The sequence below is a fragment of the Leptodactylus fuscus genome, chromosome 5 (genome assembly GCF_031893055.1).
Source record: "Leptodactylus fuscus isolate aLepFus1 chromosome 5, aLepFus1.hap2, whole genome shotgun sequence".
In the NCBI taxonomy this organism is placed as follows: Eukaryota; Metazoa; Chordata; class Amphibia; order Anura; family Leptodactylidae; genus Leptodactylus; species Leptodactylus fuscus.
Window position 1 is genome coordinate 16,022,803 of NC_134269.1, and position 26,081 is coordinate 16,048,883.

Genomic DNA, 26,081 nt, shown 5'->3' on the forward strand with positions numbered 1-26,081 from the left:
ATACAGATAAATTATAGCACACAACATAATACAAAACAATATATATATACACAAATCAGACCGTAAAATATATTCAAAGAACGTTAAATCGAGGCAATAGGCGGCAATGGGGTGCTTGGTCGGGCCACAGAGGAGGATGTACCATAGCTGGAGTGGGAGCGTCTCTTCTTGGTACGACGTCCCAGTTCTGGCAGACGTTCTTACCTGATGCTTTAAGCAATTTCTTATGCACACAGTTGAAGAGTAAGATTCAGAAACTCCTTAGAAAGCTGCCGCAGCAGATAGATCTCACCCTCGCTGGACCACCAGGACTCATACTACATATTACTAGGTATAGTCAGTTGACTCTAGGATCAGGCCAAGTATTCCCAGGAGTAATGAGGTCCTATCTCAAGGAATTCAAGACAATGAACCACCAGGGATCATGCAAGTTCACCAGAAAAGTTCTCAGCCCACCAGGGATCAGAAAATATTCTCCAACCACAAGAGATCAGACAACATCACCTGGAGACCTCTCAGACCACGAAGGATCAGAAAACATCTCCAAAGAATTCTCAGACCACCAGGGATTAGAAAATACCACCAGGAAGAATTGTTAGACCACCAGGGACCAGAAAACATCACCAGAAACAATTCTCAGACCACCAGAGGTCAGAGAACATTACCTGAAAAATTCGCAGATGACCAAGAATCAGGGAAATTTTCAGACCAATGGACCACCAGGGACCGGATCACATATTACCAGGATGCTCAAAAACCAAAGGACCATCTGGATACAACCCACATATAACCATGCAGGACACTAGACCACCAGGGATCAGGTGGCTCTAGAACCTATCACTAACTACAGAACTGAACTGTACCACTAGCTACATGAATTCACTGGCCCTGACTGACCACCAGCTAAAAATGGTGACTTCGCCGATCAACACAAACTGGACCACTAACCAGCAAGGGCTAGACATTGAATAAAGTAGTGATTGGCTAACAAAATCACCTTTTGTACCATCGATAACCAAGGACTAGATGTTGACTGATCATTGATCCTCAGGGACCGGACGGTAACTCGATCAACAAGGACAACTTATACCTGTCCACGCTACTGCCCTCTTGACCACCAGGCATTGGATACAGCAGGCCCTCCTGATCTACAGGAGATAGTAAGGACCTTATAAATATCTTCTACGTCAGGGGACAATGGGTCTATATGACATCACCGATGAAGACCTTACCCTAGATGGCAAGACAGAATCCTACATAACTGTGTACTGTAACCGTTTTGAGGGCTTAAAGATCCCCAAAACTCACACTCTGTCTTTGTCAATGTGCCCCGACCAGGGCAGCTCAGTAGATTTTGTACTTTTCTACTGAAGTGGTGCCCCAATCTTTGGGTCATGGACACCTACCATTGACTACATAAAGTTCACCCCTTTATCCTGAAGCATTGATCCAGAGAAAAAGGACCCCAAATATCTTCCTATTAAGAGAAAAAGCCCTTGTAGTATCTTATATTGCACGTTGCAGCCCCCCCCCCCCCCTTTTGGTCCTTTTTAGGGTACACTTCCTGTTTCCTTTAGGTCCCTGCTTTTAGAACTTCTTACAATTCCCAGCATTGCAACGTTACGGCATTCGATGAACAATAAAAACAAAAACATTACATCTGCAGGATCTCCTATGGCAATGCGTTCCTTCTTATAACAGAAGATTAGTAAAATTAAAAAACCTTAAGGGTTAATTTCATAATAAAGGGCGGAGTCAACCCCCCTTTTCCAATCCTTTGGCCACCAATCCTTCATCAGGAGTAGGTGAGGTGAAGCCTATAGCTCTATTGTACAATTTGTTGGGTAACAACCCGTTCCAAAGACTTGGGGTAATTGTAACGTGTTGCACTGGGTGTTCGTGCAGATAATGGTTTTGAGTCCGGGGGTTCAGATTGTTGCAGATCCTATAATTTTGCGGTTGTCCATGCAAACAAAGTGACATTTATCAGCAGAAAATCATGACTTTTCAGAGAGTGAATAATTTTTTGGAGAAGTAACTGTTTCGCTATGACAAGTGGCAGTCATGACATCACCGAGACACAAGACCGGTCCTAGCAGACCAAAAATTCCCCTTTTGTTGGCCAATGAGGACAGCTGGTAGAGATACTGTAGGATGAGACCAAGGTTTAACTCCATCATCTCCATACTGAGAAGATAAGGTTGGTGGAAACCACTAGTATCCTCACGAGAGAGTAGGTTGGACTGTTCCATATTTCAGCCCATGGTGGCCATCAAGTTCCTCAATATGGTTTTGATTTAGTCAGGCTCAGCCAGGGAAAGGACTAGGTTTGTGTTGTGAAGGGTCTACAAACCAGGAGACGACCCATCAAGGGTGTTGAGCACATGTTGGTTTCCATAGGTTTGGTTTCCTTAAGACTGTGCTAAGACTTCCTGCTGTTGTAGAGGTAGAGAGAGCTGTAGAAACCCCATGGTGCAAAATGGTGGCCAAGATTTTGTATTTACAACCCCTCCCAACAGACCCAGTCCTAAATTTCCTATGAAAATAGTTGCACAAAGTACAATCGTAAGCAACTATGATTAAGAGGAAGTTCTGGAACCGACCAGCAATTTGGTTCCACTGCTAAGTCTTATCTTCTAGATTAGAAAACATGGCTTCTGAGACATTTCACCCCTTGGACTTCATGGTCTTCACTCTGTTGGCTCGTCTTCTAAAGCTGTTCGTTTGTAGCTCACAGATTCTTCGTTGCAATGATTCTTACAATTAGTAAGCCTTGTCCTCCTGCACCAAATGTACATTCCAATAGACATCATCATCAGGACGATTAATATCAATGAGATAATGGCTATGGTCATGTGTTTCATTTTGCCCCTCGTCTCATCTTTTTCGGTTGGAGGGGCATTACCTGCGAGGAAAGAAGAGAAGGTGGAGTTTTAGACACGGCAAGATTGAGATACTCAAGGCCAAATAATCAATGTTGACTAAGTCCACAGACCACTTTCCATGGCCATGAAGAAGTCACCAGCCATCACTTCAAACGCCACTCATCCATTTTTATCAATATGTCATGATATCCCCAGTCCCACCCCGCGACCCACCATGCAGTAGGTCGTTATTCAGCTGTGAGTCTGGTCCAGTGGTGGTGAGGCCGATGGTCTCTAGGAGGTTCTGTGTGGTAGCAGGTCTGGCTGTAGGAGGCTCTGAAGGCTTTGATGTTCCTCCTTTCCAGGTCTGTGTGGACAGTTTTAGGAAGGGGACTGTTTTGGCTGTAGATGTTGTGGATTCTTCCGTGATTGTGGGTGGTTTGTCCTTGGAGCCTTTGGAAAAATCTTGCTTATTTTCAGATGCCGATAGACAAGGAGTCCTACCTGCAAAGAGGAGACCAAGATTATTAGACATGACAATGACATAGAAGGCAACTCAGAACTCAGTATAAGAGATGACAGGTGCCAATAATAAAGTGCTGCAACCATTTCATTATCTATCTATCTATCTATCTATCTATCTATCTATCTATCTATCTATCTATCCCCTATCTATCTATCTATCTATCTATCTATCTATCTATCTATGTATCTATCTATCTCCTATCTATCTATCTATCTATCTATCTATCTATCTATCTATCTCCTATCTCCTATCTCTCTCTCTCTCTCTCTCTCTCTCTCTCTCTCTCTCTCTCTCTCTCTCTCTCTCTCTCTCTCTCTCTATCTATCTCATATCTCATTATCTATATAAAATTTTCCTTGTATATATGAAGCTCTGGTCTGATTGTAGACAATTCTATCCTCCTTTGGAGTTGCGGAGTTTGGAGACTAGCAGTAACAATGTCACCATCTATAGTCTATGTCTTACTGCTTATAGTAGAGGGGACGATCTCACCTTGGTCAATGCATTTGGTGATGTTGCGCACCCATGGCATAGAATTTTCAGCACAGGCAATTCCTTTTGGTAGAGTAAATCTGAAAATGAAAGGCAAATGCACCAAAGTGAGAAGACTGGACAATAAATAAGGATGGGGCACAGGTATGATGTGTCAAATAGATATATACAGTATGGGCCTGCTGGCAGTGGCGTAACTAAAGTCTTGGTGGACCCAATGCAAATTTTGTCTGGGGCCCCCTACCCCATCACTACAGCGTATTCTTGATAGATACTGGTGTTATGGGTGCTGCAGCGGTATCTCAAATACTTGAAGGGGATCTATCTGATCTGTCCAACACCCAGGGCCACTGCTGATCAGCTCTTTGAAGATACTGTGGTGCTTTTGCAAGCATTGTGACTCCTTCGCTATTTACTTTGCACAGATCTGTCATATAATCACCATACAATATAATTACAGCCTGTAATAATAGTGCACAGCTGCTATAAAATAGATGGCATGTGATGTGAATAGTGAAGAAGCCCCACACAGTATAATATGTTCCATAGCGACACCACACAGTATAATATGATCAACAGTGGCTCCCACACAGTATAACATGCTCCATAGTAGCCCCCATGCAGACTATGCTTCACAGTGGCCCCACACAGTATAATATGCTTCACAGTGGCCCCACACAGTATAATATGCTTCACAGTGGCCCCACACAGTATAATATAAACCACAGTGGCCCCACACAGTATAATATGCTTCACAGTGGCCCCACACAGTATAATATGCTTCACAGTGGCCCCACACAGTATAATATGCTCCACAGTGGCCCCACACAGTATAATATGCTGCACAGTGGCCCCCACACAGTATAATATGCTTCACAGTGGCCCCCACACAGTATAATATGCTTCACAGTGGCCCCCACGCAGTATAATATGATTCACAGTGGCCCGCACACAGTATAATATGCTTCACAGTGGCCCCCACACAGTATATTATGCTTCACAGTGGCCCCCACACAGTATAATATGCTTCACAGTGGCCCCCACACAGTATAATATGCTTCACAGTGGCCCCCACACAGTATAATATGCTTCACAGTGGCCCCCACACAGTATATTATGCTTCACAGTGGCCCCCACACAGTATAATATGTTTCACAGTGGCCCCGACACAGTATAATATGCTTCATAGTGGCCCCCACACAGTATAATATGCTTCACAGTGGCCCGACACAGTATAAAATGCTGCACAGTGGCCCCACACAGTATAATATACTGCACAGTGGCTCCCACACAGTATAATATGCTTCACAGTGGCCCCCACACAGTATAATATGCTGCACAGTGGCCCCCCCACAGTATAATATGCTTCACAGTGGCCCCACACCGTATAATATGCTTCACAGTGGTCCCCACACAGTATAATATGCTTCACAGTGGCCCCACACAGTATAATATGCTTCACAGTGGCCACACACAGTATAATATGCTTCACAGTGGCCCCCACACAGTATAATATTCTTCACAGTGGCCCCACACAGTATAATATTCTTCACAGTGGCCCCACACAGTATAATATGCTTCACAGTGGCCCCACACAGTATAATATGCTTCACAGTGGCCCCCACACAGTATAATATGCTGCACAGTGGCCCCCACACAGTATAATATGCTGCACAGTGGTCCACACACAGTATAATATGCTGTACAGTGGTCCACATACAGTATAATATGCTGCACAGTGGTCCCCACACAGTATAATATGCTGCACAGTGGCCCCCACATAGTATAATATGCTTCACAGTGACTCCCACATAGTATAATATGCTTCACAGTGACCCCCACACAGTATAATATGCTTCACAGTGACCCCCACACAGTATTATATGCTGCACAGTGGCCCCCCACACAGTATAATATGCTTCACAGTGGCCCCATACAGTATAATATGCTTCACAGTGGCCCCACACAGTATAATATGCTTCACAGTGGCCCCACACAGTATAATATGCTGCACAGTGACCCCCCACACAGTATTATATGCTCCACAGTGGCCCCACACAGTATAATATGCTGCACAGTGGCCCCCACACAGTATAATGTGCTTTACAGTGGCCCCCACACAGTATAATATGCTGCACAGTGACCCCCACACAGTATAACATGCTGCACAGTGGCTCCCACACAGTATAATATGCTTCACAGTGGCCCCACACAGTATAAAATGCTCCCAAGAGTCCCCGAGAGCCGCTTCAGGTAAACCCCATGAAATTCCCTGAATATTTTTAAGATTCATCCCTCCACTTTGCTGCTATTATTATTCTCTAGGGTCTCCTCTGAGTATGATGCGCAGAGGCCCAGAGGAGGTGATTAAAAATAAACACTTATACTCACCTCACCTCTCCTGGGTATCCTTGCTTCATCCTGTTTTCTTCAGTCCTTTTCTGCTTGTCACTCGCCTCAGATGTCACTGGGGCCTGTAATTGGGCCTCAGCAGTCACGTGGTGCGCAATGACGTTATTATGCCGTCGTGCACCACCACATGACCGCAGGGGCCCAGTCACAAGCCCCAATAGTGACATCTGGGGCGTGCGACCTCGGTCACAGGCCAGAAGTGCCCAGAAGAGGATGCCAGGAAACATCAGAAGACCAGGAGAGGTGAGTAGAAGTATTTATTATTTTTAATAATAATGGCCCCTTTCCATTATCAATATGTATAGCAGTTTCCCTGACCGCTATCATGGTTGTCCAGGGCCCAGGCCAACTCCAGCTGGTTGCAGGTTCCATATCCCTCCGGGTGTGGTCAGAGTCATACGAACGGTAACTGAATCTCTAGTGCTACCTATTAAAGGCGACCTTTCACCACCTGCACCAACTCCAGCTCTTTACATCCCTCAATAGGGGCCGATCCTCTGATTTCAGGGAAATTGGAATTTTTTCGCTAGCCTGCACGGTTCCTGAGAAACCATTTCTGATAGTTTCAGCACAAGTTTAGGCTCTGTCCTGTCAGGTGGGCGGTCCTTGGGCTGCAGATGACACCCTGGGACCGCCCACCACTAGAGGGAGCTTCTATGTATAGTTATATGTATAACTAGCATCCATACGACGAGCAGAAACGCGCTCTCTTACTTGACATGGTGCGGGCAGTGCGAATAATTGGCATTTTGAACCAAAGTTTTGTAAAATTTTTCCGTCAGGTGTCCATCCTTAAGTAATCTTCCTTTACATTCTGGACAGGAATTTAGGACATTGGAGATTTGTGAGACACCTGAGAAGAGACAAGAGACAATGGATCAGGAGAGTGAAGACAGTCCCTACATTATCATATATAGTGAACAAGTGCGAAGGCAAAGAGAGAGGTGACTGCAAAAATACAGTAACATGAAGAAAGATACACCCGGTGTATGAAGGTGCGCACCGGGGAGAATGGGATAGTAGTGAGCACTGCAGAATCGGTTGTGTGCACTAATTTTGTGGCAATAGCAATGGTACGATGAACACCAGCATAAAGTGTGTGTGCACAAGTAGGATTGTGGAAGTATAGCACAGTATGTCTATGACAGTGTACATCAGTGTAAGGTGTATGTGTGAGTATGTGTGCACAAGGATAGGCACGCTCCAGCAGGACGGTGATAATGTGCACCAGCTGCAGGTGTGTATGTAAGGGCACAAGTAGGATTGTAAAGGTATTTACCAATGGGGCGGTGATAATGTGCACCACTAAAAGGTCTGCCAGTGTTTGCAGCAGTAGGCTGTGTGTACACTCTACTCTGACTATGATAGAGTGCACTTGTTGAATCTGTAAGGAACTCTTTACCCTGGTGGGACTGGAAAATTTTCACCAGCGGGACTGTGAAGTGGTTCATTAGTAGCCCTGCAAATGTGCACTAGTAGGACTGTGATGGTTCTCTATGTATTGGTAAGACTAGAAAAGTGTGCACAAGTAGGGCTGTAAATGTATGCTCCAATGTAACTATGATTCTGTACACTTTGGGAGAAATTGTATGGTGCCCTGGTAGGGCAGGTTAAGTGTGCACTAGTAGGACTGTGAGGGTGTGCATTAGTAGCACTGTGATAGTATGCACTTGTAGGACTGTGATGGTGTGTATTAGTAGGACTGTGAGGGTGTGCATTAGTAGGACTGTGATGGTATGCACTTGTAGGACTGTGATGGTGTGCATTAGTAGGACTGTGAGGGTGTGCATTAGTAGGACTGTGATAGTATGCTTTAGTAGGACTGTGATAATGTGCACTAGTAGGACTATGATAGCATGCATTAGTAGGACTGTGATAGTATGCACTTGTAGGATTGTGATGGTGTGCATTAGTAGGACTGTGATAGTATGTACTTGTAGGATTGTGATGGTGTGCACTTGTAGGACTGCGATGGTGCCTCGTATTTTTCAACTGTCCCTTAAAGAAGATGGAGATGAGGTGTGGAAAGACACATTCCTTTAAGCATGACAAGCCCAGCAGATGTGTGATCTCCTCCTCACCCTCACACAGTTAATGATTAACCCCATAGTGCACTAGTCTAATCTCGCATTACTCTGTGTTTGTGGAATGTTCTATGAGCAGCGGAAAGTACCTAGATAAGGAACGGCAAAAAGAACCAAACAAACATCTAGGGGGCGAGACTGTTTGTAATTTCGCCCCCTCTTCCTCATTCCCTTAAGAAGCTTACCAAACCGGTCCAGTTCTGTGTACTTAATCTTACTGGTTTCAATGGGAAACCACCACAGTACATGTACCCAAATGGTGGTCACCCAGGTAGGAAGTCAGCTGGTTGGTGGGACCAATGAGGTCTGCAAAAAAGGGGGAAGCTGAAAAGTGGCAAAACCCCCCTGAATCCTGATAATGTATGTAGTAGAGAGAACACTATGGGTATACAGCTACTGTCCAGGGGTCCGCCTTTAAATGTGTGTACCCCATGTCTAGGATCCTTGTCCTAAGGAGAGGCTATGAAGTCAATTGGTCTCTCTGGAGAAACTGTCCTGTCCTATATTACATGGACAACCCAATGTTTCAAACGCTGTTATGTAATGCTTGATTTTCCCTGTGGGGGTGCTGCAGAAAAAAATGTCAGGTTTCACAATAGAACACAGCGGGTGTCAGATTTTTGTCAAGGGACCCATCTAGCTGACAGAGATTGTCCAAAGTGGAGACCCCTACGCCTTTCCCACATCCTGTTACAGATGGTTCGGAGAACAAGCAATCCCAGGTCAATACAGCTGAACGGTTTCCTGAAATCTAGAACAGATGTTCCTTGTAACAAGCGAAGTCCAACCAAGATCCCAAACAGAACAAGCTCTCAGATTATTAATAGTCCCATCCCACATATGAGTGGTGACCCGTCCATTGCAGCTGGGTTGTTTCACGTGGAGCACGCTTGGGTCATGACCAAGTCAAAGGAGACGTTACACCAGATGTTATGGAGAAGAAATCAACATGAGCATGTCCAGACATGGGTCACCATCATCATGTCACCCGAGTCTAAAGAGTTGTTAGAAGGTACCGTAATAGCTTCCGAGGCGTAAAGAGTGTCACAGGGTAAGTATCAGGGGTTTGGTTGTGGACAATGAGTAATGGATGACCATACTGGGCTCGCTTATTTTGGTCCCCAACAGCAGCATGTGGCCACTAATATACGGAGATCCTGCTCAACCTGTGATGGTGCTCCATAAGGCCTACACCACTGCTGGTTAACATGTCTTACAATGATCGTGGTCAAAGAGTCAGAAACAGATGTCTTTAAGATGTAAGAAATGACAATGTACATCAAGTGGCGCCCCGTTTACACATGGAATTGGTGGGGCTACAGACCTATCATTTATGGTAAGCCTCAAAGGGACGTCCAAGCCTTAGAAGCTGGTGAGTGGACCCATCAACATCAGAGTGTGCTCAACGGTGTCATCACAGTGTGCTCAATGAGGTCATCATAGTGTTCTTAATAGTGTCATTGGAGTATCTACAACAATTTCCTCAGAGTGCCTTCAATGGTGTCATCAGAATCCTCCCTACTCCCATTAGAGTGTCCTCCACAGTGTTGTAAGAGTGCCCTCCGTTGTGTTTTCGACAGTGTCATCAGAATGCCCGCCATAGTACCATCAGAATCTTCTCTACCGCCCTCAGAGTGCCCTCCATATTGACGTCAGAGTCCTCTGTATTGCTCTCAGAGTACCCCAATAGTACCATCAGAGCCCTCTCTACTGCCCTCAGAGTACCCTCCATAGTACCATCAGAGCCCTCTCTACTGCCCTCAGAGTACCCTCCATAGTACCATCAGAGCCCTCTCTACTGCCCTCAGAGTATCCCAATAGTACCATCAGAGTCCTCTCTACTGCCCTCAGAGTACCCCAATAGTACCATCAGAGACCTCTCTACTGCCCTCAGAGTACCCCAATAGTACCATCAGAGACCTCTCTATTGCCCTCAGAGTGCCCCAATAGTACCATCAGAGCCCTCTCTACTGCCCTCAGAGTACCCCTATAGTACCATCACAGTCCTCTCTACCGCCCTCAGAGTACCCCAATAGCGCCATCTGAGGTTCTGACAGTATTTGGTGCCCCCTGTATTATGTCCTATGTGATCTGTCTCATTCCTGTCATTCCTCTCATGAGAATCAGAAGTTTTGACAAAGTTAAAGTCTCCGGTTACAGAACCTCATGTCTGCGCTCCAGGCAGGAGCAACTCTCAGCGGAGCTTATTAATACTGCCATAGACGTTCTGCAAAGCATCCGATAGACATCTGGCCTGTCTACACTTAGACTCTGCCAAGTCTCCACTACCATTGTGATGCATGGCCAAGTACAGCCTTATTTTTACTGTGTTGCTCCCATGACAACACTTCTTGTCCTGTACTATCACAGCCTTGCCTTAATGGCATATCTGGAAGCAAGAACTTGGTGATCCAACCAAGAAGGTGCCCACCAGTAAAGAACCAACCAGACCTGCTCGGAGCACCTAAAAGGCTTTGGGCTACTTATCACTTGTGTCCGGAGGTGTTGGCGAGCTTAGATACAGCCATCAGTCTGAGCTAGCACCATTCTCTCTCTCATCATGCACGCTCCATGGCCAACCTCCCGGACAGTCAGGACGTAGACGTTGCCTTAGTACATAAGGTGGTACAGATGGTTGGCTATGAGGTTGAATATGGCTAAGCCGCTCTTCTTATGGTCTCCTCTGGTTATAGGCAGTGGTGTACCATGGCTATGGATAAAGGGATAACTTGGTGCAGTTCCTTTAAGGCAGGATGGGTGCAGCAATCTGCTCCCCATAACTGGGTCACAGGAGCCATGCCCAACCAATATGGGGCTGGGAAAGTCCAACCACAGATCCCACACTTGACGGGGAACTGTATGGCATTTGGCCAGGGCATAGACATAGGTTCCTCATACTAGGTGGAGCCATAGCTAAGGGCTTATATTGGGGCTAGTCTTCATAGGTGCTTCTGGGGGCCATAAAGGAAAGTTGGGTGTACCCTACTGGTACCCTACTGGTTAGCTAGTGCCATGCATCCATGATGTGGTAGTCAAACCATGATGGAGCTTCAAGGTAGACCCAGTACTTGTTATGCCCCGAAAATAGAGGCGAGACGCCACTGGTATACTGGTCGTGTGCATTGCTAATTATGATGTTGGCCAACTAGTACCCTACTGGCACTGAAGAAGGACAAGGGCCTCAAAACAGTTGCCTGCAGGTGGGGTAGTTTGGCTCATCTCCTAGGGCTTCTTCAAGGTGGCGCTAGAGGCACAGTTTAACTTCCCCATCCATTTTTCTTATCAGCTGTCATGCTCGTGGTTGCATTGGATGTAAATACTGGCGAGGCGCCCTCATCTACCCCGATCACATGACCACAAGCACATAGCATTGCCCCTCATGCATGGCTGCCTCCTGTTCTAGACCCCGGCTGATGTATGACCAGCTCAGGACATGGTTTGGAGATCTTCACAGCATTCCTCCAGTTCGGGCTTGGCAGGTGAAGCCCCTGGGGCAGGTCTAGACTCATTCCAGGCATTGTGATGTTGTTATGACACATTGTAACAGAAAGGCGCAGGTCCTGGCACGGTCTCCGCATTCTCTGCTCTCAGGAAGGTTAGACTATTACCTGCCGTAATCTCGGTGTCCTTTAGATAAGCGGTGCCAATAATAGAGGCCATATAGGTGCCCGGGTATCCCCATTATGGTGCCATCAGGTACCGATACACCCTAGAGTTCAGCAGTTGCCAGCGCCTGCCCCCCAGGAGACTCAGGTGCCCCCATCATCAATACCCCTGCCAAGGTGCCAGCCCCAGTGGTGTATAATGAGAGTCTCAGCTTCAGATACTCCCAGAGTTTGACAGTTAGAAGCATGCAAGTCACAGATACCCTATAAGTACCCCAGATGTTCAGCAGTCACTAATGCCCCTATGACAGTGCCACCAGTGCCCCACATGCCGCAGTCACTAATGCCCCTCACTAGTGTACCAGGCACAAGTCTCCTACCTTGAGTTTGGCAGTTAGAGCTCCCATAGGCGCCCTAGATGCCACCTATAGTCTATCAGCACCAGATGCCCCCAGAAAGTGTCAGTCACCGATGCAAAAAGTTATATTCCAGCTAAATTCCAGATGGGGGCGCTGTTGCATTAGTGTCAATAGGAACTATTTGCCAGGCAAAAGAGGGTGAAAAATGGTACTGCAGTGACAAGTTACCTACCATATGACCTGAGGAGGAAACAACTGGTGCCTGTTATGTTACAACTGCCGGGACTGCATGACAATTTCAGCCAACACTAGGGGGCGCCTCAGCAGTCACCCCATCTCACCAACAGAGAAGCCCTTTGTATTCATATCAGGCATTGTGTGTGCCCCTCCAGCACCCCCTGGGCTGTGCCAGGCAATAACTGTGCCATATAACAAAGAGATCTTTGTAGGTTCTCGGTCACACAAGGGTCATAACCAAAGAATAAGAGGTTAATAGTATTTACATATGTCAGGACCACAACATCCTGAGCTGTGTATCTAATCCTATCCTGTGTGATACTGTATGCTGAGCTGTGTATCTAATCCTATCCTGTGTGATACTGAGCTGTGTATCTAATCCTATCCTGTGTGATACTGTCTACTGAGCTGTGTATCTAATCCTATCCTGTGTGATACTGTCTACTGAGCTGTGTATCTAATCCTATCCTGTATGATACTGTCTACTGAGCTGTGTATCTAATCCTATCCTGTGTGATACTGTCTACTGAGCTGTGTATCTAATCCTATCCTGTGTGATACTGTCTACTGAGCTGTGTATCTAATCCTATCATGTGTGATACCGTATACTGAGCTGTGTATCTAATCCTACCCTGTGTGATACTGTATACTGAGCTGTGTATCTAATCCCATCCTGTATGATACTGTATACTGAGCTGTGTATCTAATTCTATCCTGTGTGATACTGTATACTGAGCTGTGTATCTAATCCTATCCTGTGTGATACTGTATACTGAGCTGTGTATCTAATCCTATCCTGTGTGATACTGTATACTGAGCTGTGTATCTAATCCTATCCTGTGTGATACTGTATACTGAGCTGTGTATCTAATCCTATCCTGTGTGATACTGACTGCTGAGTGGTGTATCTAATCCTATCCTGTGTGATACTGTCTGCTGAGCTGTGTATCTAATCCTATCCTGTGTGATACTGTATACTGAGCTGTGTATCTAATCCTATCCTGTGTGATACTGTATACTGAGCTGTGTATCTAATCCTATCCTGTGTGATACTGTATACTGAGCTGTGTATCTAATCCCATCCTGTGTGATACTGTATACTGAGCTGTGTATCTAATCCCATCCTGTGTGATACTGTATACTGAGCTGTGTATCTAATCCTATCCTGTGTGATAATGTATACTGAGCTGTGTATCTAATCCTATCCTGTGTGATACTGTATACTGAGCTGTGTATCTAATCCTATCCTGTGTGATACTGTATACTGAGCTGTGTATCTAATCCTATCCTGTATGATACTGTATACTGAGCTGTATCTAATCCTATCCTGTGTGATACAGTATACTGAGCTGTGTATCTAATCCTATCCTGTGTGATACTGTATACTGAGCTGTATCTAATCCCATCATGTGTGACATCACTACATTATACCGCGTGGAGGCCACAAGGGGGAAATTATACAGGCTGCATATTATATTATGTGGGGGTACAATGGGGAATGATGCTATATGGAGCGTTATACTGTGTATTATACTGGGTCAGTGGGATATAGGAGGGGGTAGAGGTGCGGCTTATCACATAAAGGTGTAGGTGTCTTCCTGAGCTGTTTTTTGGCTTCCATCTTTGATATGTCCTATATATTAGCAGTGCCGCCTGTCCCTGATACATGATATGATACATGATATGATGTGTATACAGCTCACAGCACAGCCAATCACAGGAGCTCGCTGCTCTGCATCATCAGTTACCAGGAGAGAGCACAGCAGAGAGGTTCCTGGTGCCAGCACTGCCAGCCAGACTCGATTTATTTAAAGGGGCGCTCCACTATTTATCAACATCTTCTCAATAATGTGACCTCAGTTACAATGTCTTATAAGACTGATATTGTGCGAGGCAGTGAGCGCTGATGGGACTCATGTCAGTATATGGAAGGTAAAGACATGACTGTGTGTAAAGTAGCAGGTTCTGTAGCAGCACAGAGTATTTCAGGAGAGGACTGTGCTGGTCCTGTGGTGAGATTAGTCCACCTATATTATAATGTAAGTGAGGTCGGAGATGTAAGTGTCAGGAGAAGTGTCATGTAGAGATGAGTAGATTATGGTGGAGCTGGGTTGCCAGCAGCACAGAGTATTTCAGGAGCTGGGCATGCTGCTCCTCTGTGAGTGTGTGTTGGCGGTTGGGTGTGCACCGATGGTAGAAAATAACATTTATACTGTTCAGTTGTCAGCGTCCCGCTGGGTGCCAACAATAAGTCTGCGCCACCTCTGGACATGTTGTTTTCCTGGTGAGTAGGTCGTACAACTCTCCTCAACCCCATAAGGTGCAGGCGCGGGCTTGTACATCACACCCTCCGACTACAGCAACAACGGGGACAAAACCTGTTCTTACAGGACTGCTTAGATATGGTTGGGGTCTTGGGGTCCTTCACAGATAACGCCTACATAATACTAGCATATAGTGCTAACATAATACTACCAGCCAGTGTGTACATAATACTACCAGATAATGCCAATATAATACTACCATATAGTGTCCACATAATACTACCAGACAGTGCTTAGATAATGCTACCAGATAATGCCCATATAATACTACCAGATAATGCATACATAATACTAGCATACAGTGCCCACATAATACTACCAGCCAGTGTATGCATAGTACTACCAGATAATGCCCATATAATACTACCAGATAATGCCCATATAATACTACCAGATAATGCCCATATAATACTACCAGATAATGCCCATATAATACTACCAGATAATGCCCATATAATACTACCAGATAATGCATACATAATACTAGCATACAGTACCCATATAAGACTATCAGAGAGTGTCCGCATAATACTAGCATATAGCATCCATATAATACTACCATATAATACATACATAATTCTACCAGATAATGCCCATATAATACTACCAGATAATGCATACATAATACTAGCATACAGTGCCCACATAATACTACCAGACAGTACCCATATAAGACTATCAGAGAGTGTCCACATAATACTAGCTTATAGTGTCCATATAATACTATCAGATAATGCCTATATAATACTACCATGCTCACATGACACTAGCATGCAGTGCCCGTATAACATTACCAAACAGTGCCCAAATAATTCTACCTAAGAGTGCCCACATAACACTAGCATGCAGTGCCCAAATAATAAATGTATACAGTGCCCATACATAAATGTACACATATTACAACCATACACTACTCACATATATTATACAATGTGCTATAAAATGCCAACATAATACTGCCATAAAGTATACACATAGTGCAACTGCTCAGTGCCTTAAGAATACCACCTTACAGTGCTCACATAAGGGTGGGTTCACACTATGCTGGATGTCCATTGTGATAGTGCGCAGACCCCTATATCATATGGACATTAATGGACACTATATCTGATGTCAATGGCTTCATTTTTTTACCTGATCCATTTAATCTGCTAGTTTTTTTTGCTTTTTTTTGTTTCTGCTTTCTGAGCATGCGCAGAAAAACAACCTACAGTATAAGGGACAGTATAAGGGAGAGTATAACGGACAGTATAAGGGATAGTATAAGGGAGAGTATAACGGACAGTATAAGGGAGAGTATAAGGGAGAGTATAAGGGAGAGTATAAGGGACAGTATAAGGGAGAGTATAAGGGACAGTATAAGGGAGAGTATAACGGACAGTATAAGGGAGAGTATAAGGGACAGTATAAGGGAGAGTATAACGGACAGTATAAGGGAGAGTATAAGGGACAGTATAAGGGAGAGTATAAGGGACAGTATAAGGGAGAGTATAAGGGACAGTATAAGGGAGAGTATAACGGACAGTATAAGGGAGAGTATAAGGGACAGTATAAGGGAGAGTATAACGGACAGTATAAGGGAGAGTATAAGGGACAGTATAAGGGAGAGTATAAGGAAGAGTATAAGGGAGAGTATAAGGGACAGTATAAGGGAGAGTATAAGGGACAGTATAAGGGAGAGTATAACGGACAGTATAAGGGATAGTATAAGGGACAGTATAAGGGAAAGTATAAGGGAGAGTATAAGGGAGAGTATAAGGGACAGTATAACGGACAGTATAAGGGATAGTATAAGGGAGAGTATAAGGAAGAGTATAAGGGACAGTATAAGGGAGAGTATAAGGGACAGTATAAGGGAGAGTATAAGGGAGAGTATAACGGACAGTATAAGGGATAGTATAAGGGACAGTATAAGGGAGAGTATAAGGGACAGTATAAGGGACAGTATAACGGACAGTATAAGGGATAGTATAAGGGACAGTATAACGGACAGTATAAGGGATAGTATAAGGGACAGTATAAGGGACAGTATAAGGGAGAGTATAAGGGACAGTATAAGGGATAGTATAAGGGACAGTATAAGGGAGAGTATAACGGACAGTATAAGGGAGAGTATAAGGGAGAGTATAACGGAGAGTATAACTGACAGTATAAGGGACAGTATAGGGGAGAGTATAAGGAAGAGTATAAGGGACAGTATAAGGGACAGTATAAGGGAGAGTATAAGGGATAGTATAAGGGACAGTATAAGGGACAGTATAAGGGAGAGTATAAGGGACAGTATAAGGGAGAGTATAAGGGAGAGTATAAGGGACAGTATAAGGGACAGTATAAGGGAGAGTATAAGGGACAGTATAAGGGACAGTATAAGGGACAGTATAAGGGAGAGTATAAGGGATAGTATAAGGGACAGTATAAGGGACAGTATAAGGGAGAGTATAAGGGACAGTATAAGGGAGAGTATAACGGACAGTATAAGGGATAGTATAAGGGACAGTATAAGGGACAGTATAAGGGAGAGTATAAGGGACAGTATAAGGGAGAGTATAAGGGAGAGTATAATGGACAGTATAAGGGATAGTATAAGGGACAGTATAAGGGAGAGTATAAGGGACAGTATAAGGGACAGTATAACGGACAGTATAAGGGATAGTATAAGGGACAGTATAAGGGACAGTATAAGGGACAGTATAAGGGAGAGTATAAGGGACAGTATAAGGGATAGTATAAGGGACAGTATAAGGGAGAGTATAACGGACAGTATAAGGGAGAGTATAAGGGAGAGTATAACGGAGAGTATAACGGACAGTATAAGGGACAGTATAGGGGAGAGTATAAGGAAGAGTATAAGGGACAGTATAAGGGACAGTATAAGGGAGAGTATAAGGGATAGTATAAGGGACAGTATAAGGGACAGTATAAGGGAGAGTATAAGGGACAGTATAAGGGAGAGTATAAGGGACAGTATAAGGGAGAGTATAAGGGAGAGTATAAGGGACAGTATAAGGGATAGTATAAGGGACAGTATAAGGGAGAGTATAAGGGACAGTATAAGGGAGAGTATAACGGACAGTATAAGGGATAGTATAAGGGAGAGTATAAGGGACAGTATAAGGGATAGTATAACGGACAGTATAAGGGAGAGTATAAGGGAGAGTATAACGGAGAGTATAACGGACAGTATAAGGGACAGTATAAGGAAGAGTATAAGGGACAGTATAAGGGACAGTATAAGGGAGAGTATAAGGGACAGTATAAGGGAGAGTATAACGGACAGTATAAGGGATAGTATAAGGGACAGTATAAGGGACAGTATAAGGGAGAGTATAAGGGACAGTATAAGGGAGAGTATAAGGGAGAGTATAACGGACAGTATAAGGGATAGTATAAGGGACAGTATAAGGGAGAGTATAAGGGAGAGTATAACGGACAGTATAAGGGATAGTATAAGGGACAGTATAAGGGAAAGTATAAGGGAGAGTATAAGGGAGAGTATAAGGGACAGTATAACGGACAGTATAAGGGATAGTATAAGGGAGAGTATAAGGAAGAGTATAAGGGACAGTATAAGGGAGAGTATAAGGGACAGTATAAGGGAGAGTATAAGGGAGAGTATAACGGACAGTATAAGGGATAGTATAAGGGACAGTATAAGGGAGAGTATAAGGGACAGTATAAGGGACAGTATAACGGACAGTATAAGGGATAGTATAAGGGACAGTATAAGGGACAGTATAAGGGAGAGTATAAGGGACAGTATAAGGGATAGTATAAGGGACAGTATAAGGGAGAGTATAACGGACAGTATAAGGGAGAGTATAAGGGAGAGTATAACGGAGAGTATAACTGACAGTATAAGGGACAGTATAGGGGAGAGTATAAGGAAGAGTATAAGGGACAGTATAAGGGACAGTATAAGGGAGAGTATAAGGGATAGTATAAGGGACAGTATAAGGGACAGTATAAGGGAGAGTATAAGGGACAGTATAAGGGAGAGTATAAGGGAGAGTATAAGGGACAGTATAAGGGACAGTATAAGGGACAGTATAAGGGAGAGTATAAGGGATAGTATAAGGGACAGTATAAGGGAGAGTATAAGGGACAGTATAAGGGAGAGTATAACGGACAGTATAAGGGATAGTATAAGGGACAGTATAAGGGACAGTATAAGGGAGAGTATAAGGGACAGTATAAGGGAGAGTATAAGGGAGAGTATAATGGACAGTATAAGGGATAGTATAAGGGACAGTATAAGGGAGAGTATAAGGGACAGTATAAGGGACAGTATAACGGACAGTATAAGGGATAGTATAAGGGACAGTATAAGGGACAGTATAAGGGACAGTATAAGGGAGAGTATAAGGGACAGTATAAGGGATAGTATAAGGGACAGTATAAGGGAGAGTATAACGGACAGTATAAGGGAGAGTATAAGGGAGAGTATAACGGAGAGTATAACGGACAGTATAAGGGACAGTATAGGGGAGAGTATAAGGAAGAGTATAAGGGACAGTATAAGGGACAGTATAAGGGAGAGTATAAGGGATAGTATAAGGGACAGTATAAGGGACAGTATAAGGGAGAGTATAAGGGACAGTATAAGGGAGAGTATAAGGGAGAGTATAAGGGACAGTATAAGGGATAGTATAAGGGACAGTATAAGGGAGAGTATAAGGGACAGTATAAGGGAGAGTATAACGGACAGTATAAGGGATAGTATAAGGGAGAGTATAAGGGACAGTATAAGGGATAGTATAACGGACAGTATAAGGGAGAGTATAAGGGAGAGTATAACGGAGAGTATAACGGACAGTATAAGGGACAGTATAAGGAAGAGTATAAGGGACAGTATAAGGGACAGTATAAGGGAGAGTATAAGGGACAGTATAAGGGAGAGTATAACGGACAGTATAAGGGATAGTATAAGGGACAGTATAAGGGACAGTATAAGGGAGAGTATAAGGGACAGTATAAGGGAGAGTATAAGGGAGAGTATAACGGACAGTATAAGGGATAGTATAAGGGACAGTATAAGGGAGAGTATAAGGGAGAGTATAACGGACAGTATAAGGGATAGTATAAGGGACAGTATAAGGGAAAGTATAAGGGAGAGTATAAGGGAGAGTATAAGGGACAGTATAACGGACAGTATAAGGGATAGTATAAGGGAGAGTATAAGGAAGAGTATAAGGGACAGTATAAGGGAGAGTATAAGGGACAGTATAAGGGAGAGTATAAGGGAGAGTATAACGGACAGTATAAGGGATAGTATAAGGGACAGTATAAGGGAGAGTATAAGGGACAGTATAAGGGACAGTATAACGGACAGTATAAGGGATAGTATAAGGGACAGTATAAGGGACAGTATAAGGGACAGTATAAGGGATAGTATAAGGGACAGTATAAGGGAGAGTATAACGGACAGTATAAGGGAGAGTATAAGGGAGAGTATAACGGAGAGTATAACTGACAGTATAAGGGACAGTATAGGGGAGAGTATAAGGAAGAGTATAAGGGACAGTATAAGGGACAGTATAAGGGAGAGTATAAGGGATAGTATAAGGGACAGTATAAGGGACAGTATAAGGGACAGTATAAGGGAGAGTATAAGGGACAGTATAAGGGAGAGTATAAGGGACAGTATAAGGGAGAGTATAAGGGACAGTATAAGGGACAGTATAAGGGACAGTATAAGGGAGAGTATAAGGGATAGTATAAGGGACAGTATAAGGGAGAGTATAAGGGACAGTATAAGGGAGAGTATAACGGACAGTATAAGGGATAGTATAAGGGACAGTATAAGGGACAGTATAAGGGAGAGTATAAGGGACAGTATAAGGGAGAGTATAAGGGAGAGTATAATGGACAGTATAAGGGATAGTATAAGGGACAGTATAAGGGAGAGTATAAGGGACAGTATAAGGGACAGTATAACGGACAGTATAAGGGATAGTATAAGGGACAGTATAAGGGACAGTATAAGGGACAGTATAAGGGACAGTATAAGGGATAGTATAAGGGACAGTATAAGGGAGAGTATAACGGACAGTATAAGGGAGAGTATAACGGAGAGTATAACGGACAGTATAAGGGACAGTATAGGGGAGAGTATAAGGAAGAGTATAAGGGACAGTATAAGGGACAGTATAAGGGAGAGTATAAGGGATAGTATAAGGGACAGTATAAGGGACAGTATAAGGGAGAGTATAAGGGACAGTATAAGGGAGAGTATAAGGGACAGTATAAGGGAGAGTATAAGGGAGAGTATAAGGGACAGTATAAGGGATAGTATAAGGGACAGTATAAGGGAGAGTATAAGGGACAGTATAAGGGAGAGTATAACGGACAGTATAAGGGATAGTATAAGGGAGAGTATAAGGGACAGTATAAGGGATAGTATAACGGACAGTATAAGGGAGAGTATAAGGGAGAGTATAACGGAGAGTATAACGGACAGTATAAGGGACAGTATAGGGGAGAGTATAAGGAAGAGTATAAGGGACAGTATAAGGGACAGTATAAGGGAGAGTATAAGGGACAGTATAAGGGAGAGTATAACGGACAGTATAAGGGATAGTATAAGGGACAGTATAAGGGACAGTATAAGGGAGAGTATAAGGGACAGTATAAGGGAGAGTATAAGGGAGAGTATAACGGACAGTATAAGGGATAGTATAAGGGACAGTATAAGGGAGAGTATAAGGGACAGTATAAGGGACAGTATAACGGACAGAATAAGGGAGAGTATAACGGACAGTATAAGGGATAGTATAAGGGACAGTATAAGGGACAGTATAAGGGACAGTATAAGGGAGAGTATAAGGGACAGTATAAGGGATAGTATAAGGGACAGTATAAGGGAGATTATAACGGACAGTATAAGGGAGAGTATAAGGGAGAGTATAACGGACAGTATAAGGGACAGTATAGGGGAGAGTATAAGGAAGAGTATAAGGGACAGTATAAGGGACAGTATAACGGAGAGTATAACGGACAGTATAAGGGATAGTATAGGGGAGAGTATAAGGAAGAGTATAAGGGACAGTATAACGGACAGTATAAGGGACAGTATAGGGGAGAGTATAAGGGACAGTATAAGGGAGAGTATAACGGACAGTATAAGGGATAGTATAAGGGACAGTATAAGGGAGAGTATAAGGGACAGTATAAGGGAGAGTGTAAGGGATAGTATAAGGGACAGTATAAGGGACAGTATAAGGGAGAGTATAAGGGACAGTATAAGGGAGAGTATAAGGGAAAGTATAAGGGACAGTATAAGGGACAGTATAAGGGAGAGTATAAGGGACAGTATAAGGGAGAGTATAAGGGAGAGTATAAGGGACAGTATAAGGGAGAGTATAAGGGACAGTATAAGGGAGAGTATAAGGGAGAGTATAACGGACAGTATAAGGGATAGTATAAGGGACAGTATAAGGGAGAGTATAAGGGAGAGTATAAGGGAGAGTGTAAGGGATAGTATAAGGGAGAGTATAAGGGACAGTATAAGGGACAGTATAAGGGAGAGTATAAGGGACAGTATAAGGGAGAGTATAAGGGACAGTATAAGGGAGAGTATAAGGGAAAGTATAAGGGACAGTATAAGGGAGAGTATAAGGGAGAGTATAAGGGACAGTATAGGAGAGAGTATAAGGAAGAGTATAAGGGACAGTATAAGGGACAGTATAAGGGAGAGTATAAGGGAGAGTATAAGGGACAGTATAAGGGAGAGTATAAGGGACAGTATAAGGGAGAGTATAAGGGACAGTATAAGGGAGAGTATAAGGGAAAGTATAAGGGACAGTATAAGGGAGAGTATAAGGGAGAGTATAAGGGAGAGTATAACGGACAGTATAAGGGATAGTATAAGGGACAGTATAAGGGACAGTATAAGGGAGAGTATAAGGGACAGTATAAGGGAGAGTATAAGGGAGAGTATAAGGGACAGTATAAGGGATAGTATAAGGGACAGTATAAGGGAGAGTATAAGGGACAGTATAAGGGAGAGTATAAGGGAAAGTATAAGGGACAGTATAAGGGACAGTATAAGGGAGAGTATAAGGGACAGTATAAGGGAGAGTATAAGGGAGAGTATAAGGGACAGTATAAGGGAGAGTATAAGGGACAGTATAAGGGAGAGTATAAGGGAGAGTATAAGGGAGAGTATAACGTACAGTATAAGGGATAGTATAAGGGACAGTATAAGGGAGAGTATAAGGGACAGTATAAGGGAGAGTATAAGGGACAGTATAAGGGAGAGTATAAGGGAGAGTATAAGGGAGAGTATAAGGGAAAGTATAAGGGACAGTATAAGGGACAGTATAAGGGAGAGTATAAGGGACAGTATAAGGGAGAGTATAAGGGAGAGTATAAGGGAGAGTATAAGGGAGAGTATAACGGACAGTATAAGGGATAGTATAAGGGACAGTATAAGGGAGAGTATAAGGGACAGTATAAGGGAGAGTATAAGGGAGAGTATAAGGGATAGTATAAGGGACAGTATAAGGGACAGTATAAGGGAGAGTATAAGGGAGAGTATAAGGGACAGTATAAGGGAGAGTATAAGGGAGAGTATAAGGGACAGTATAAGGGAGAGTATAAGGGACAGTATAAGGGAGAGTATAACGGATAGTATAAGGGACAGTATAAGGGAGAGTATAACGGACAGTATAAGGGAGAGTATAACGGACAGTATAAGGGATAGTATAAGGGACAGTATAAGGGACAGTATAAGGGAGAGTATAAGGGACAGTATAAGGGATAGTATAACGGACAGTATAAGGGAGAGTATAAGGGAGAGTATAACGGAGAGTATAACGGACAGTATAAGGGACAGTATAGGGGAGAGTATAAGGAAGAGTATAAGGGACAGTATAAGGGACAGTATAAGGGAGAGTATAAGGGAGAGTATAAGGGACAGTATAAGGGAGAGTATAACGGACAGTATAAGGGACAGTATAAGGGACAGTATAAGGGAGAGTATAAGGGACAGTATAAGGGAGAGTATAAGGGACAGTATAAGGGACAGTATAAGGGAGAGTATAAGGGAAAGTATAAGGGAGAGTATAACGGACAGTATAAGGGAGAGTATAAGGGAGAGTATAACGGAGAGTATAACGGACAGTATAAGGGACAGTATAGGGGAGAGTATAAGGAAGAGTATAAGGGACAGTATAAGGGACAGTATAAGGGAGAGTATAAGGGAGAGTATAAGGGACAGTATAAGGGACAGTATAAGGGAAAGTATAAGGGAGAGTATAAGGGAAAGTATAAGGGAGAGTATAAGGGAGAGTATAAGGGAGAGTATAAGGGACAGTATAAGGGAGAGTATAAGGGAAAGTATAAGGGAGAGTATAAGGGAGAGTATAAGGGACAGTATAAGGGAGAGTATAAGGGAAAGTATAAGGGACAGTATAAGGGAGAGTATAAGGGACAGTATAAGGGACAGTATAAGGGGCAGTATAAGGGACAGTATAAGGGAGAGTATAAGGGAAAGTATAAGGGACAGTATAAGGTACAATATAAGGGACAGTATAAGGGAGAGTATAAAGGATAGTATAAGGGAGAGTATAACAGACAGTATAAGGGACAATATAACGGATAGTATAAGGGACAGTATAAAGGATAGTATAAGGGAGGGTATAAGGGACAGTATAAAGGAGAGTATAATGGACAGTATAAGGGAGAATATAACGGACAGTATAAGGGGCAGTAATAATGGCCAGTATAACAGACATAACACTGCCATACTGCACCTATATTACACTGCTATACTGTGCCTGTATAACTCTGCCATACAGTACCTATATAACACTGCCATACCGGGTCTACAAAGCACTGCCATACAGTGCATATATAACATTTCCATACAGGGTCTACAAAATACTGCCATACAGTACCTATATAACACAGCCATCAGTACCTATATAACACTGCCATACAGAGTCTACATAACACTGCCATATACTACTTCCATAAAGTCTGCACATACGGTAATAGTGCTATATGGTGCCATACAATCCTACATCACACCACACCAGCTACAACTCCCAATCTTCTATACAGCAGCACTTTCCATCCTCTAGCACTCCGACTACAACTCCCAGCCGGGCACAGTCAGGACATGCAGGGGCTTGTGAGACCTGAGCTTCATGGTATTTGGTCACACTCATGAACCATCACGTTATACTCAGATATGTCTGTATATATATCTATATATATCTACTGTATGTATACATCTACTGAGGACAGGCTGGGAAATGACCCATGTGGATCCCTGACCGAGGCAAACTGAGGAACCATACTGATCCCTAAAATCCAAAGAAAACAGTATCTGCCCCTGGGAAAGCTGGGTGTCAGCCACTACAGCTACTGTTACTGCTCCTTTAAGGGTTCTTGTCCTTAACGTGACTCATGTACATGTGACTGCCCAACTGGTCCGAATGGCTTCTGGGAAAATCCCCATAGGAGCCGTAATGGTGGCCATAGTGGTTGTCACATAAAACACAGCAGAGATGAGTCTGTCACATGTAGAAGAGCTGAGATAGTCACATACAGCAGAGATGAATTGGTCAGATGTAGCAGAGCTGAGATTGTTACAGTAGATGTAGTAGAGCTGAGATTGTCACATACAGCAGAGATGAATGGGTCAGATGTAGCAGAGATGAGTTTGTCAGATGTAGCAGTGCTCAGCTAGTCACATACAGCAGAGATGAATGGGTCAGATGTAGCAGAGCTGAGATTGTCACATACAGCAGAGATGAATGGGTCAGATGTAGCAGTGCTCAGCTAGTCACATACAGCAGAGATGAATGGGTCAGATGTAGCAGAGCTGAGATTGTCACATACAGCAGAGATGAATGGGTCAGATGTAGCAGAGCTGACTTTTCCATTACAGCTCACCATACTTTGCTTTCCATAGACCTGCAGATAAAATTACATATGACCTTCTCAGCTCTGCTACATCTGTACTTCTGTATATAGTGCGGCACGTACCTGGCTGCGGAGTCAGCTCCAATATCAGGAAGAAGAAAATCGTAGTAAATCGCGGGCGCCACATCTTGTCACGACAAGGTCTCTCGTACGACTAAGATTAACCCTTCAGATGTTGGTGTCCTGGAGAGTGCCTCGCACGTCTCTCACATGTCCCCAGCTTCCTGACTGTCTCTCTCTCTGTCTCTG

General features: G+C 43.6%; 1 protein-coding gene across 1 annotated transcript; it reads right to left on the reverse strand.

The window, feature by feature from the left end:
• LOC142202399 (uncharacterized) lies at window positions 1–26,081 on the reverse strand. The gene is made up of 5 exons (XM_075272494.1): window positions 25,896–26,081; window positions 7,009–7,147; window positions 3,883–3,962; window positions 3,099–3,368; window positions 1–2,905 (listed from the first exon to the last, which is right to left on the reverse strand). Exons 1-5 carry the CDS (start codon window positions 25,957–25,959, stop codon window positions 2,691–2,693), a joined length of 768 nt encoding a protein of 255 aa, XP_075128595.1. The 5' UTR covers window positions 25,960–26,081; the 3' UTR covers window positions 1–2,690.